This window comes from Dromiciops gliroides, chromosome 2 (genome assembly GCF_019393635.1).
Source record: "Dromiciops gliroides isolate mDroGli1 chromosome 2, mDroGli1.pri, whole genome shotgun sequence".
Classification (NCBI taxonomy): Eukaryota; Metazoa; Chordata; class Mammalia; order Microbiotheria; family Microbiotheriidae; genus Dromiciops; species Dromiciops gliroides.
The window spans coordinates 190,242,033-190,258,457 of NC_057862.1; the positions used below are offsets into that span (position 1 = coordinate 190,242,033).

Sequence of the window (16,425 nt, forward strand, 5' to 3'; positions counted from 1 at the left end):
AAGTACATGTTAGGGAATCAAGTGCGGCAAGGCTAGTATAATAAGTTGCCATCAGATAATGTAAGATTCTTAATAAAAAACTAAAGAATATGATCTTTATTTGTTAGTGACAAGACCTACAGTAGACTCCTAATTTTGCTACAATTTAGCTCTGTGTCTTTGGGCAGGTCACAGAATTACTATACTTGGGCTCATATTCTGGCTTTGCTCTTTGTTAGCAACATTACTTTGAACAAGTTATTTTACTTCTTTGTACCTCAGTTTCTTCATTTGTAAAATGAAAAGATCTTCTAGGTCTACATCTTCAATCTCTCTAAACCTCAGCTTCATCTATATAATTTATATAATTAGAATAACAATATTTGCAATGAACCAGAACTCGACATTGTGACAATGTATGGAAAGAATTTTAACTACAAAGCACTTATAAATGTGACCTATTATCATTACATAATCCTTCAATCAAACATTCTCATAACACAAAAGGGCCATTACATTTTTTCATCTCTCTTGACTCTATACTTCCACCTAACACAGTGAGACCAAAGGAACTGTTTTGTAATCTTTCCTGTTTCTTGTATTGCTTTCCCAAGCTAACCATTCTGGCTTCCCAGGTGAGGTGAGGAAAAGACTCCAGGGTCCTTTGTGGTCTCTGATTTTCAGTGACTTTCTCTTTCATGCAATATTAGGAGCCCAAACCTAACTTTTGCACTCTCTTGTACCACTACTAACTCTTCTCTAGCTTTTCTTTTTTCTTCCCCCACCTTTGGTCTTCTAGCTACCATTCCCTTATGTTTTTGCCAGTCTACTGACACATCCTGGATCTCAGCATCAGTGAACCTGCTCCAAAGTAATAGTTTCCCTCATTCTCCTAAATCAACAGAAAGGGAGGGCATTTTGAAGGAAGGTCATAGGATCAGAGATTTAGACTTGCAAGGGTTCTCAGAAGTCAATTAGTCTGGCTCCCTCATTTTATAAATAAGGAAACAGGAGACTGAGAGGCTAAGTAATGTTCCCCAATCAAACAGGTTGTAAATGGAAGAGCTAGGACTTCAACCCATGTACTCCCACTCCAAGATAGTAACTTAATAATAAGAGTCAAAGTGGGCAGGTTCACTGATGCTGAGATCTATTAGGTCAAATTTGTAGGGGTTGGATGAAAAGTGGATAACTAAGCAATAATCCTCTAGCAAAGTGAACTGAAGTAATGGTAGTTCAAATAAGATGGACAAAAGAAATGTCAAGAATACTTAAACAGAATAAAGCATAATAGAATAATTCACAATGGGTACCCAGAAAGAACAGATACATGATACTGATGTGTGGCAGGCAAGCTGATTGGGGAAACTAAGTAAAAACCACTATTGTCTTGTGCGTCCCGAAATAGAAATAGAAGCACTGATAGGCCCTGCACACCTCCGTCCAAGGTGCTGTGCTAGAGCAGCTCTATCGCACGGGCTCCAGCCCGGCCATTTACTCACTGGGCACTTGTGGTTCAGTTTCCTCCCCAGTAAAACGAAGATGAACTAGCTAGCCTTGGAAGCGCTAAATGTGCGTCCCGTGATCCTCGGCCTGAGTCGAAGTGGGCCCTCAGGGAGGGAAGTCCTCGCACCTGGGCAGGAGCAGCCCTCTCGAGCCAGACTTCCCAAGGGCCCTGCCCGGTTACCCTGGGAGTTGAGAAGCGGCCCCCTCCGGCCACCAGAGGGCAGCGCAGCGTCCCAGCGGGGCCCGGCCCGGCCCCTCCTCCTTCCCCTCCGCCTCCTCATACAGACCCCGTCGTCCTCGGGGCGGCCCGGATCGGCCTTCCCGCCTGCCCACGTCGCAGCCGCCGCCGCCGCCGCCGCCTCTCTGCTCCCGGTGCGGCCGCGGCTATGGCGGGGGGCGCCTGCGCCTGGCAGCCCCGGGATCCCGGCGAGCAGGCTCGGCGCGGGGCGGGGGACGGCGCCGCGGAGCAGCCGGAGAGCTACCCGCAGCGCCAGGACCACGAGCTGCAGGCGCTGGAGGCCATCTACGGCTGCGATTTCCAGGACCTGCGGCTGCAGCGGCCCGGACAGGTAGGAAGGCGCGGGGGTTCCCGCCTCGGCTGTCCTCCGCCCGCCTCGGGGCCTGGTCCGCCCCCCATTCCTGCCACGCCGTTACTTCCTCCGCCGCTCCACCTCGGAAAGCGCCTCCGCCCGGGGGCTTGATGGGCCAGCCCAGCCCCCTCACCCCCCCCCCCCAGTTCCTGCGCTTCAGCTTGCCAGCCCCTCTCGCCCGCGCAGCAGCTGCCCCAACAGCAGCACAGCTCCGTGCCCGGCCCTTCTCCTGGCCCAGCTGGGCGCCGTGAACTGGGCGTTCTACTTTTTAAACTAATCTGGATGAGTGCATTTCACAATAACTGATGTCCTTCGTAATCCTACGTATTTTCTTGTATGCATTTACAAGCATTATTCCAAGAAAGGGTCTATAGGTTTCGCCAAACTGCCAAAGGGGTCCGTGACACAGAAATGGTAAGAACCCCTGATCTCAGCTCTTTAAGTGCACCCTTCACTATCCCATGGCTTATTACTGATTTCCCTTCATTGTCCTGCCACCCTCATCCTTTATTTCCCAACCCCCCATGCACACACAGACAGAGGTATACTTAGGTACTTCTCCTTTTCTTTGCCATTTTCTGAACCCTTTGGGGTAGGCCTAACAGCACTCAGACTGTACCTCCTCTAACTTGGCTTTTCCTCTCTGGTCACTTTTTTTCTTGACTCATGCCTAACCCTTAGGCAACGAGAATCCTCTTCAACAAACATTTATTAGGTGCCTAAGGACTTCGGAATACTACAGTGATTACAGACGTTGGGGGTTTGGGGGGAGAATAAGATTTGATTAAAAGTTCATTAATATGAAGCAGAAGTTGATACGGTATAGGAAAGTTATAAAGTACTTTTAAAAGTTCAAAGCAAGGAGGGATCACTTCAGACTGGAGAGATGGTACAGTAGAGAAGATGGCATCTGGGCTGGTTTTAAAGGATGATGAGCAGGTTTTCAACTGGAAGAAATGTAGGGGAAAGGAATTCCAGAAATGAAAAACTGCATAATGCATGAGCAATGGAACCTAGGCTGTTGATCCTGGGCCACATTAGAGCCTGAGAAGACTAGTGTGTTTGGAGGGTATCGTCTATTAAGTGAGATAAGGCTGGAAAGGTGAGTTAAACCCAGTTTGTAGAGGATCCTGAGTGGCTAACATTTGGCAAGGGGGAGCAATGGAAGGTGTTTGAGCTAGGCATTATATGATCACACCAAACAAGATGATAAATCTGGCAATGAAGTGTAGGATAGATTGGAGGGAGAAAATCACTTAGGTTATTATGATAGTCTAGGAGAGAGGAAATTAGGTCTGAATAAGGGGCCATGGTAGTGAGAATGGGGAGAAGGTGGTAACCAGAGAGATTTTGGAGATAAAATGGAAAAGATCTGGTGGCTGAAGCAGTGGGAGTAATGGAGTCAAAGGTAAGTCAAATATTTTCAGAATAGGTGACTGGCAAAATAGTTAGGGCATCAACCCATATGGAGAAATAAGGAGAAGCCGGTTTTTGTTTGTTTTTTGGTGAGGCAGTTGGGGTTAAGTGACTTGCCCAGGGTCACACAGCTAGTAAGTGTCAAATGTCTGAGGTCGGATTTGAACTCAGGTACTCCTGACTCCAGGGCCTGTACTCTATCCACTGCGCCACCTAGCTGCCCCAAGAAGCCAGTTTTTGAGGAAGGATGAGGAATTTGTTCTGCAGCATGTAGAGTTGTCTGTGGGATACTTACATGGAACTATCTAGTAGGAAGTTGGAAATGTGGGACTGGAACTTTAAGATAGAGAGATTGGGTTTGGAGATTTGTAAATCAGAGAAATGATAGTTGAAGCCTTGAGTGTGAACAAGATTGCATTGGGAGATAGCATAGAGAACAAATTTTAAAAAGCTAAATATTGAACCCTTTTTCCTCTCCCAATGCAGCAGGGTTCTAAATACAAATTTCCCCGGGGGCAGAATCAATTCAGTGCACAGGGAAAAGAGATATTTGTCCAAAAAGGAAGTAGCAGTACCCTCAAACACCCTATTTTCATGCACAATTTACTCTTTCATTTCTTATATTGTTCCCAATTCAACAAATCACATATCCTAGATTCTTTTAGTTCACCAATCCTCAAGGTATTCCCCTATTTAGAAACGCCCTACCCCTTTCATCTACCTCTATAACTTTGCTCTCTAGAGCATCAACTCCCTTCAATGCATCTATAAGTCTCATGCTGTACAGAGTATCTGGAATGGACTCTGCCCTTCCCCATCACCATTTTTCATCTGTTCTAGTCCCTTTATTTCTTTTAGGGCCCAACTTAGGTACCTAATAAATGTTTGTTGAATATGTTGTTGAACTGAAAATTTCCTGTAGGGTTGGATTTTGAGAACTGGTCTCCTTTTTTGGGCAGGTTGGTGGCATAATGGATAGAGTGTCGGGTCTGGAATCAGGAAGACATCTTCCTCAGTTAAAATCTTTCCCAGACACTATCTATGTGACCCTAGGCAAGTCACTTAACCCTGTTTGCTTCAGTTCCTCATCTGTAAAATGAGCTGGAAAAGGAAATGACAAACCACTCTAGTATCTCATCGAAGAATATCCCAAATGGGGTCATGAAGAGTTGGACACAACTGAAACAACACCCCTGTTTCCATATTGTACCAAGTTGCTACCTTGTCCCACTGGACTATCTCTGCTACTTAATTTCTTTTTATCATTATATATTTCTGTGAGCTCATTTGGGTGGGTATTTTCTTTACTAGTGGAGGTTACAAGGTCTCTATGCTTTAATTCTTCATGAATCACAATGGCTAAAAAAATTCATCATCTGGTATCCAACCTTGTATTATACTATACCACTGGTACTTTGTTAGGTTAGTCTACAGACAATACACACATGTACATACTTACACACACATATACACATATATTCTATCTTTGAGACTATACTTGAAGATTTTCCAGCTTGGCAGGACCTGCCAGGGATTGTACTCAGTTGATAAAACCTTGGGAAATCCACATCCCAATGAAGCATCAGACTAGCATTTGAGTAGAGGTTATTCATACTCAGTTGCTCATAATGGAGATCTATCTGTGTACTCTAGAGCAGGGCTTCCTAAACTTTTTCCACTTGCCCCCTTTTTGCCTGAGAAATTTTTACAGGACCGTGGGCATATAGGTATACAAATCAGACATTTACTGCCAAATTTTTCACAGCCCCCAAATCCAGTTACTCAACCCCATATGGGGTCACAACCCACAGTTTAAGAAGCTTTGCTTCAGAGAACATTTCTTTTTGGAATTCTCTTTTAAATATCTTCCCTTTTTCCTCACAAAGCCAGCAAAGACATGTGGAAGTTCTCTGTTACTGCCAGCTTTCTTACCTCCTAAAAATCTAACACCAATGTGCTATCATGCCTCTGAGTATTGCAAAATAATTTGTGTTTCCTCTCTTCTCCAATATATATCACACAGCCTCATCCAACACATATCTACTCGGCTAGGTTTTAATGAAGTAATAACTTCTCTTAGAACTATCTATAAAAGGAATACATTCTACTCCACTCCACCCCCATCTGTTCTTTCAAATTAAAATACTAGAAATCTTTACTCCTCACACAGTCATATTACAACAACATTTCACCTATCTGGAACTCAGCTGTTTGGCAACCTCAGTTATATGAAACTTAGCTCAATATCAGAGAAGAAGCATAAAGGTCTCAAAACAACATTGATTTCATAAAGTCCACACAGTCAAATTCATGCATTTCACTCATAGGAAAAACCCTTTAGGACCTCACTCAGAACTTAGTTATTGTTTCTTCCATAGTTCTAACAAACTTGTTTATCAGGGTGTTTTTTTTTTGTTGTTGTCTTTGTTTTTGTTTTTTTTATGCCCACCACAGATAAGAAGCAGCAAATTAAAAGATTGGAGAGACGACTAAAGATAGGGACACATAAAAAAAATCAGTAAATCTTTATATAAAAAGGGGGTGGGGGCTTAATGAAAGCAAAAGGGGGAAAGAAAGGCTGGCGAAAAATCCAGGCAACTTGGAAAAACATAGTAGTTGGGAAGGAACAAACCTCAATAGGCTTGTTACTGAAATGCAGCGCAGTACAGTAATCTTCATAATTATGACCCTGAATCATTAGACATAATAAAAGCATGTTCATGACCCCTTTAAGAAGACAGGGATGGGGGGGGGGGCGGGCAGCTAAGTGGTACAGTAGATAAAGCACCAGCCCTGGATTCAGGAAGACCTGAATTCAAATCCAGACACTTAATAGCTGTGTTACCCTGGGCAAGTCACTTAACCCTCATTGCCCTGCAAAGAAAGAAAGAAGACAGGGATGTTTGTGAAACATTTCTATACTTTTATCTTAAAAAACAAAACAAAAGACACAAATTTTGATGTTTAAAAAGGTTGAGCCCTCAACTGTCAGAAAACCTGACTATCTAAGATAAATTCTGGTGGGCTTCCAGATAGTGGTTTTGCTGTACTTACATTCTTGGAAGTGAGAATATCAGAATAGGAATGCCATTGTCTAACAACAAAATGAATATTTCTCCCATATTATCATATTAGTGGTTTCTGAATACACTAATTTTTGAAGGTTTCTAGTTTCAAAAAGTCATGGTGCTTTGGATGTTAACTCCCTGAAATATAGCTTTTTGTTTTGGTTTTATGGATAAAACTAGATTCTATGTAGAATTAGAGATGTTAAATTTCCAGAAATGTAAAATAATAGGGAAAGAGGAAAAGAGAGGGAAATGACTCCATTTCATCCCTTTATTAAGCACCTATTTTTTATTTTTTATTGTGGGACATGACCTCTCTGAGCCTTGATTTCCTATTATTCCTAACATCTCTAAATCTACCTATAATTCTATAAAAAATTAGAACTTCAAGGATTTCCATGTTAAAACCTGGGTACTTTATTGTGGGGCAGTGAGGGTCACACAGCTAGTGTCAAGTGTCTGAGGTCAGATTTGAACTCGGGTCCTCCTGAATCCAGGGCTGGTGCTTTATCCACTGTGCCACCTAGCTTCCCCTCATCCCTTTATTAGATGAAAAATTATTGGGAAAATACTGACTTATTCTTCAGTGCCCATTTATACCTCTAAAGTCATGGTGTCAATTTAGGAACTTAAAAATATAATTTGTATAACTTTGCTCACACAATATTCCTTTGATACTTCCCTAGTTTGGTGAGTAAGTTGCTAAGGATTCTCCCTCCAATCCCTGCAGATCATATCTCATTCTGTAGAGGTCTTGTTCAGGTTCCATAAAGCCTTCATGCAGAGTTGACTGAACATGTCGAGAGCTCCCTACCACTTTACATATGGACACCAGAGTAGCATGAAGACTATACAGGAGTTATCTTTTGATCTGCAACTCTTCTCCGGGTCTAAGATGGATTATTATAATTATATAACATTCCATTTCATTTTATTGTGGAAAGCACTGACTTTTCAAAAAGTAAATAAAGGAAAATACAAATACTGTAACTCATTTAACATAACTTTTGTCACATGGAACTTTATACAGTCTCATTTGAGTGCTTACTGGGTCTGATTTTAGCCATCCTTATGAATGTCTGAAAACTAAAAATGTATCTGAATTAATATAAAATACTCTGTCTTATCCATGCTCATTTCTCAGTATTTCAAATATATAGACTAATTTTTTACTATTTCAATTTTAACCAAAGTTTGTAAGACACAGTTTATTAATAGGCAAACATTCCTGCTTGCCTAAATGGGTCATTTCCCCTGCTACACCAGGATCTTTCACATGCTAAAGAAGCCAGAGGAGTCTGAAATAAGCAAGAAACTTAGAGGATTCAGAGGCTGTGCCACAACTTTGTTCCAAGGAGGATACGCTAGACAAAATACAATGCTCTGGTCCTGGAGCAAACACCTGAAGATGATCAGTTTTCTGTTGTGCTTCTCACATCAACTAAGTGTTGGCTTGGTTAGTAGCAATACCATTATCACCTCCTTACAGAAACCTTTTCTTAGTTGTTAATCTCCCACTCCAGCCCTTGTGCCACTTTTACAGATAAGTATTTGCTTATCCATGAATAGTTCAGGCCCCAAAATAGACATTAAGCTCATTGATGGTAGAAAGTGATTTGCTTTTGGATTTTTATCTCTAGCACCTATCTAGCACAATGCCTGGCACACAGTACCTCATAAATGTTCCTTGGGTGATTGACTAATTGACTGACTGACTTTTCTGCTTTGGATTTTTCATTGAAGAGATTAAGCAACATGAATTGCTTGACAGAATTGTTCCCATTTCTTAACAAAGTTTTTCCTTTAATTTCTGTATTTAAAAGTGAAAATACACTTAAAGTAGATTCTCAAATACTTGCTTTCATCTGTGCCATTTGGTAAGGAATGCCTTGCAAATATAGTAGCTAACTCAAATATGTTGAAAAAGCAGCATATTGTAGTAGATAAAACACTAAACTTAGATACAGAAAGAGCTAAATTCCAGTTCCACCTTAGATGGCTACTAGCTGAGTATCCCTGTCAGGGGACATGACCTCTCTGAGCCTTGATTTCCTATTATTCCTAACATCTCTAAATCTACCTATAATTCTATAAAAAATTAGAACTTCAAGGATTTCCATGTTAAAACCTGGGTACTTTACAACCCACAGCTATTTCTGTGTTTTTAAGAATTTCTTGACTGTTTTTAAAGCAGGCTTTGAAGGAATATCACCACTCCCTCCCTATCAGATTCTCTTACAGAGATTGGGGGGGGGGGCAATGAGGGTTAAGTGACTTTCCCAGGGTCACACAGCTAGTAAGTGTCAAGTGTCTGAGGTCAGATTTGAACTCAAATCCTCCTGAATCCAGGGCTGGTGCTTTATCCACTGCACCACCTAGCTGCCCCTCCTACAAAGATTTTTAAAGACTATCTTATTCTCTGCATTCTTTTCTCATTTCATTAAAAAAAGGTTATGCTCTGATTCCTTCTTCTTACACTTATGTTCATCAATCTAGAAATGCTATAAGACCCCATGCTTGATTGATTCTTCCTTATACCAATCCATTACCCCTCTGCATATTCCAGTTATAAAAGAGGTTTGCTTAAAGCATATCTTCTTTTTTAAAATAATAAACAATTTTATTTATAGTTTTGAGTTCAAAATTTTATTCCTCCTTCCCTCCTTCTCCTTCCTCCTCCCTGATGCAGTAAGCAATCAGATATGGGTTGTACAGGTGCAATTAAAAGCATGTCTTCTTGACAGAAAGAATGGTGGTCTTAGTCATTTTTTTTTTTTTAGTGAGGCAATGGGGGTTAAGTGACTTGCCCAGGGTCACACAGCTAGTAAGTGTTAAGTGTCTGAGGCCGGATTTGAACTCAGTTCCTCCTGACTCCAGGGCCGGTGCTCTATCCACTGCGCCACCTAGCTGCCCCCTGGTCTTAGTCATTTTTCAAACCTCCTAGCAGCATGTATTTCTAGTTATTAAGTGTTCCCCCCCAAAATATATTGCTCTCATAAGTTTTTAGTGATTTTTTTTCACTTGTCTTTTAATTTGTCATTGGCAAATACTTTGAAGGGTTTTTTTGTATAAGATACTTTGTTCCATAATGATGATAACATCTATCCCATAATACTGCAAGGCAACCCTTTGTGGCAATGCTCATATTAGCAAAGGTACAGATGAAAACTCCTGGATACTGGAAAGAGTGACTTTTGTCATGATTTCAGCATCAGCATCATCATTGACACACTTTAAGGTTTGTAAAGGGTTTTACATATATAGCGCATTTGAAACTCATAACACGTATTCATTACAAGTATTTCTATCCTTTTTTTATAGATGAAGAAACTGAGACTTAGGTTAAGTGACTTGCTCATGGTAGCAAAGTTACATCCAAAGGATTGAGTTCAAATTCAATTCAAATCTTTCCTAACTCCAATTCTAGTGTTCTTTCCACTATATCTCATAAAGGAACTTTAAAATGTCTGCAGGACTTTTCTCATACAAAGATGTGTCTAGTCATCTTAGTAGCATTATGGGTACCTTCTTCAGGAATCTATGATCTCACTCATACAGGTATTCCTTGCACTAAAACAAATATCAGCCCTTCCATGCCTTAGAAGGTCTTCATGATTTGCTGTGGTCAAATAATTCATGAACTAGTGGCTAACCTCCTGGTGACTCAGGTTGGTCCTTCACCAAGTATGCTCTAAGTTTTTCCAGCCTTGTAGCATTTGCCAGAGCTTGTTCTGTACTTCAGGACCCCTTGGTCACCACTATACTATGATGAGGGATCAAAGAAGGATTTTAATGCAGGATTTAATTTAATGGTTTATGAAAGTCACATATTTGTAATGGTGTTTTCCCCCTACAGGATAATGTATATTGTGGAAGTGCATCCACAATCTAGAAGTTGATCTTATCGTTTTGCTTTGTGGGGTTTGGTTGGGGATGAAATAAAAGAAACATTTTAGCAGCCAGCTGGGGAAATCCCCTCTCCCTACTAAATTGCTGCATATGCATTAAACAAAATTGGTAAAGGTATCCCCTTGGAGTTAAGTATGAACAACTTTCCAGTCTTTTATATCTCCCCTCGTGGCTAGAATAGAGTGAGTGATTTTGCCATAAAACATTAAATTAGTAAGAATTTAATTATGATTTACAATGTTATTAAAAGGTTAATGCAGTTAAAATATATTTTAATATTATAGATATAAATAAATTAAAAATTTTAAACTTCAGATAAGGAAAGTTTACTTCCAGTCACCTGCATCTTAAGATTTCAAGGTGCGGGCAGCTAGGTGTCTAAGTGGATAAAGCACAGGCCCTAGATTCAGGAGTACTTGAGTTCAAATCTCGCCTCAGACACTTGACACTAGCTGTGTGACTCTGGGCAAGTTACTTAACCCCTATTGCCCCGGGGAGGGGGTGGGGGGTGGAGATTTCAAGGCCATAGAGAAATTGAGTTCTAACTTTTTCCAATTCCCAGACTCTAGATTTGCTCTTATTCACCTTAGGGAGTGTGTGTGTGTGTGTGTGTGTGTGTAGTCACAATAATAAACTTGTTTTTAATCTCAGTGGGAATAAATAGATGCTGTTGCCACTGAACATTCTATTTCAAGGCCTTTGATGTGTAGCCAACTTGAGCTCCCCCCATTGTCATATTAATTAATAAAACACAAAAGACCAGAATAACATATTCTAGGTTAAGTTTGCATTATTTTTTAATTTTTTTTTTTTTAGTGAGGCAATTGGGGTTAAGTGACTTGCCCAGGGTCACACAGCTAGTAAGTGTTAAGTGTCTGAGGCTGGATTTGAACTCAGGTCCTCCTGGCTCCAAGGCACGTGCTCTATCCACTGCACCACCTAGCTGCCCCCAAGTTTGCATTATTGCAACATCGTTATTGAAGAACAGCACAAGAGTTAGCTAGGGGATAGGCAATTATTTCAGATGATACACAATTTTAAATTTTGAAATTTTACTTCTTTTACCATGTCTTTAAAGTAGAGTGAAACATTTTTATACAAGGGTATATTAAACATACATGACTTTTGAGTTTTATAATATGCAGTAGTCAAAAATGTGTAGAACACCTATATAAAATACAATTATATGTAAAGTATGAAATGTGATTGGTAGAAGTTTGGACCAAGATGCTCAATGTCACAATTTCTTTTGCCTTTTTTTGTCTCCCCAGTTGTTTTCATAGTGCCTGGCACCTAGAAGGCACTTAATAAATGCTTATTTCTAGTTTTTACTATTTCAAAAAAAAACCCAAACCTTAATTTTTTTAGGTAAAAGACCCCCCGGAAATCAATTTAGTTCTACGTCCCCAGGGTTTGACTGGTGATGAAGAAGTCTATGTCAAAGTGGATTTGAGAGTTAAATGCCCACCAACCTACCCAGATGTGTGAGTATATGTGTAGATTGTTTCCATGTGATTTCAGTTTGCCCTTTCAGCACCACAAATGCTAGCCCAAATTTATTCATGGAAACCTCCCTTTTATTCCTTTATAAATGTTATTTCATTGGTTCTTCATCTTCTTTCAGACTCCTTAATGTGGAAATTTCCCAGAAGTCTGTCTTCACTTCTCTCTACCCTCTCTCCTTTGGCAAGCTTATTTATTCCCATGGCTTTGGCTACTTCTACTTCAAAAACTATCCAAATCGACACCTGTGCCCCACACTTGCATCTCCAACTGCCTAAAAGCTATGGCCACCTGGATGTCCCAGTGGCACCTCAAGCTTAACCCGTCCCAAACCAAGCTTCTCTTCCCCTCTACACCTCTCCATTCTGACCTCAGTATTTCTATCCGGGGTGCCATCATTCATTCCCCTGGCCTCCCGTGTTTAAAACCTTGACCTTGCCTTTGACTGACTCTTTCTTCTTCCATACTTCTCATATCCAGTTGCTACCCAATCCTATCATTGTTACCTCTACAACATCTCTCGTATTATAGACTCATAGTACCAGATATCTAGACCTCAAAAGTACCTCAGAAGCTGTCTAGTCCAGTGTCTTCATCTGTCAAGGGAGGAAATTTGCAGTGACTCACCCAAGGTCATAGGAGTGGTATCAGAGATGGCATTTGAACTCAGGTTTTCTGACTTGAGCCAGTGCTTTTCCCCTTGACCACATAGCTTTCCCACTCTATGTTCTTACTGCCACCACCTTACTTTAGGTCTTCAGTACCACCACTCTGAACTTTTGCTGCTTGTCCTCCCAGCAGGGTTTTTTTGCCTCCACTCTTTCCTCCTCTCCAATCCATTTTTCATACCATTAACAGGATCATTTTCCATATATATTTTTCTGGTCCTGTCATTCCGTGTCACTGAGTGGCTCTCTATTGCCAGCTGGATCAAGTTCATATTTTTACCTGGCAAGGCTCTCCTCTGGCCACACCAGCCTTATTTCATATCGTTTCTTTTCCTGCATTCTAAACTCCAACCAGACTTAACTAACCTCTCCCACTGGGCCTTAGTTCAAGTTGGTCCCCATACTTGAAATGTTCTTCTTTCACTTCACCTCCTGAATTCCTCACATCCTTAAAAAACAAACTCAAATCCCAACTTCTCCATGAAGCCTTACCAGATTCCCGCCGCCCCCCCCCCCCCCAATTCGTAAAAAAACCTTTCCTCACAAGCTTCACAGAGCACTTCTGTTTTGGAATTGTCTAAATTGGAATTCACAAAATTGATTGTTGTAGTTATCTCTGTTTGTGTCTTTTTCCCCCATTAGGTTGTAAATTCCATAAGGTCAGAGACTTTGTGTTATCTAAACTTTTATATCCTCTCCAGTACTCCTAGCCAGGTTGTATGTATGTATGTATGTATGTATGTATTTGTTTATTTATTTTATTTATTTATTTTGAATGAATGAATGAACACAAATCCAAGTTGGGAGGACTTGCTGAAACACAATAACAGACTCACAGAGTGAAACAGAGTAGGACTCTTTCCCCTTAAACCTGCTACTTTTGGTTTGCACATCACCTGCAAGCAATAGAGTGGGTGCTTCAGTGCCTGGTGGCATATATGCTTTCTCTTCCTGCAGATGACCCTGACGTATAGGTTAAATCATGTGTATTCATCCCACTTTCCTGCAGGATTCTGGTAATATGACATTGATGATTGTATAAACTAGAGTTGTGAGAAAAATCCCCTTTGCTTTTCAAAATCATTAACTGTATACTAGAGATTGTTGAGATTTCTGTGAGAATAGTGATAGAGCACAGTAAGATTCTTATAGAACTATTGAAGAGTATGTATTATTAACTTACAACACATACTGAATTCTAAAATAAACCTTTTATTTTCCAGTGTCCCTGAAATAGAACTAAAGAATGCAAAAGGTTTGTCAAATGAAAGTGTTAATTCACTGAAGGCCGACCTGGAAAAATTAGCCAAAGAACATCGTGGAGAGGTAAGATTTTTTTTTTGGTGGGGCAATGAGGGTTAAGTGATTTGCCCAAGGTCACACAGCTAGTAAGTTTCAAGTGTCTGAGGCCAGATTTGAACTCAGGTTCTTCTGAATCCAGGGCTGGTGCTTTATCTACTGCACCACCTAGCTGCCCCAGAGAGGTAAAATTTTTTTAAAAATATTATAAAACGTTTATAATCAGTGTCTTTAAAAATTCAAAACAGATGTTTCATCAGCATTTGGTGGGACTCACTTTTACCTTTGACCGAAAAGTTTTTCCTGTGTCTGTTAGGTCCATTTTAGACCTAAATCTTTAGTTTCAAACATCCCATGCTTTGACTTTAAAGCAAAATCATTAGCACTTATGATGTCAAGTTGACCAATTGGTCTTAGAGACATTATCCACTGAATAGGCACTTTTTTGGTCAATGAATGATGCTGCAATTGGTGTATTGGGAACACTGATGACATCTCTGAGTGTACACTTTGAGCAAATTTTGGATATGCTATCGATTTCAAGCCTGCCACAACAAAATCTTAGTTATAACCTCAATGCTGAAAAATCTTGGGCTGCAGACTCTAGACTTCACAAAACTATTTGCTTCTAGACCAAATCAGCCCTGAACCCATCTACCCACTACCTTAATCTCAGCCCGAGGAGGAAGAAGAGCTGCCTCAGTATTCACTCTGTCTAGGTCCCAACCCAACTGTAAGTCCTTTTCTGCTTCAAAACTGGTGAGCTCCTTGCCCCTCTCTCTGCCATCAATCCTACCCATTTGTGAGGTTGGACAAGAGAAACAGCAGATAGGTTGAACCAAATGTTGATTTGTCTCTACCCATTTCTAGAGGGTTCACGTTGTTGAATCATGAATCACACTTCCTCCAACAGACCAGTCTTTGCCCAGAACTTTGTAATTTTCAATCTAATATATACATTATAGTAATCATCATATGTAACTTCTTCAGCAGTGGAGGAAGTGTTATTTCATAACACCTTCTCTTCTCTGTTACTTTATTCTTCTTCTTCTTTCTTTTTTTGGTGTGGCAGTTGGGGCTAAGTGACTTTCCCAGGGTCACACAGCTAGTAAGTGTCAAGTGTCTGAGGCCGGATTTGAACTTGGGTCCTCCTGAATCCAGGGCCAGTGCTCTATCCACTGCACCACCTAGCTGCCCCTCTTTCTGTTACTTTCATTAGACTCCAGTGCCACTTCTGTATCTGAGTAGTATAATATAAGACAAGGGCAGGCAGACATAGGTGGACAAAAATCTGGAGGTTTTAGTGACCTGCAAGTGCAATAGGAGTCAACAGTGTGATAAGACAGCCAAATGAATGCAATGTCAGGCTGCTTTAAGAACAGTCCATGGTCCAAGATGAGGGAGGGTAGAGGGCTACTGTTTCCTTTCGCCAGCAGACCCCTGTGAAGTGTTCTGTTCTGGATGCCACATTTTAGGGATAAAAAGAGATATGTCACAATATGTCCAGGGTACATCAGCAAGGATGGTGAAGAACTTGAAGTTCAGGCCATAAGGGGATCATTTGAAGGAACTGAAGGTGTTTAGTTTAAAGAAGTTGCCCAAAAAAAAAAACCCAAATGGGATCATGAAGAGTGGGACGTGATTGGAAAGTGACTTGAACAACAACAAGCTTAAAGAAGAGAAGATTTTATATGTAATAGCTGTCTTCATATGGAAGAGAATTTTTGCTGGTTCTGCTTTAGGGAGGCATTTTGGAAAGAAGAGCACTTACTCTGGAATCAAAGCAGTTGAGTTCAAATATTGCTACAGGTGGTTACTACCTGCATGATCTTGGACAAGTGACTGTCTCTTTTTGTTCTCATGTGTAAAATGAAGAGGTGAGTCTAGATGAACTTTAAGGATCCTTCCAGTTCTAAATCTGGGCCTGGGAGCATTGTCTGCATTATCAAGCAGAAGTTTTAAGGAGGCATATTAGGTTTAATATAACAAAAAACTTGTTAATAATTAGAGGTATCCAAAAGTAAAATGGCCTACCTCAAAGCAGAGTATGGTCCTCATCACTACAGATCTTCAGACTGGATGACCATTGTGATGTTTAAAATCTAATGTGTGATCGCCTTATCTGCCCCCCCCCCCCCGTGTGGGGAGGGGAGAACTAGCTAAATTTACTGATAAATTTGGTAACAATTTTGGCTTTTAAGCATTTATTAAAGTATATTAGGGGTTAACAGAGAGAGAGAGAAAGCCGCCTTCACCTAGCTCTCCATGCTTCCAAAGGGAACACGTGAAGTTCTGAAAGTTAGATCTGTCTGCTCTTCCTGCCCCTGCCACCACAGGCTTGTTCCCTAATGAAAGAGAGCGATCCTCAGTCAGTTCCAGTGGATGTTTCCTGTGGGACAGAAGAGGGGCAGTCGCCACACACAGCTCCAAGCTAATTGGCTGGTCCATTGATTGACATGACTTACAGGTCGTCTCTGAATAAACATA

The 16,425-nt window shown here is 40.8% G+C and overlaps 1 protein-coding gene across 2 annotated transcripts in view; it reads left to right on the plus strand.

Annotated features, from left to right (window-relative positions):
- The first annotated feature begins 1,526 nt into the window (after positions 1 to 1,526).
- EIF2AK4 (eukaryotic translation initiation factor 2 alpha kinase 4) overlaps positions 1,527 to 16,425 on the plus strand; it is a 106,112-nt gene continuing 91,213 nt past the window's right edge. For both annotated transcript variants that reach the window (XM_043988619.1, XM_043988620.1), the window contains exons 1-3: positions 1,527 to 2,054; positions 11,837 to 11,952; positions 13,863 to 13,965. In XM_043988619.1, the coding sequence (XP_043844554.1) occupies positions 1,872 to 2,054; positions 11,837 to 11,952; positions 13,863 to 13,965 (402 nt within the window). In that variant the 5' untranslated portion in view covers positions 1,527 to 1,871. The remainder of the gene's footprint in view (positions 2,055 to 11,836; positions 11,953 to 13,862; positions 13,966 to 16,425) is intronic.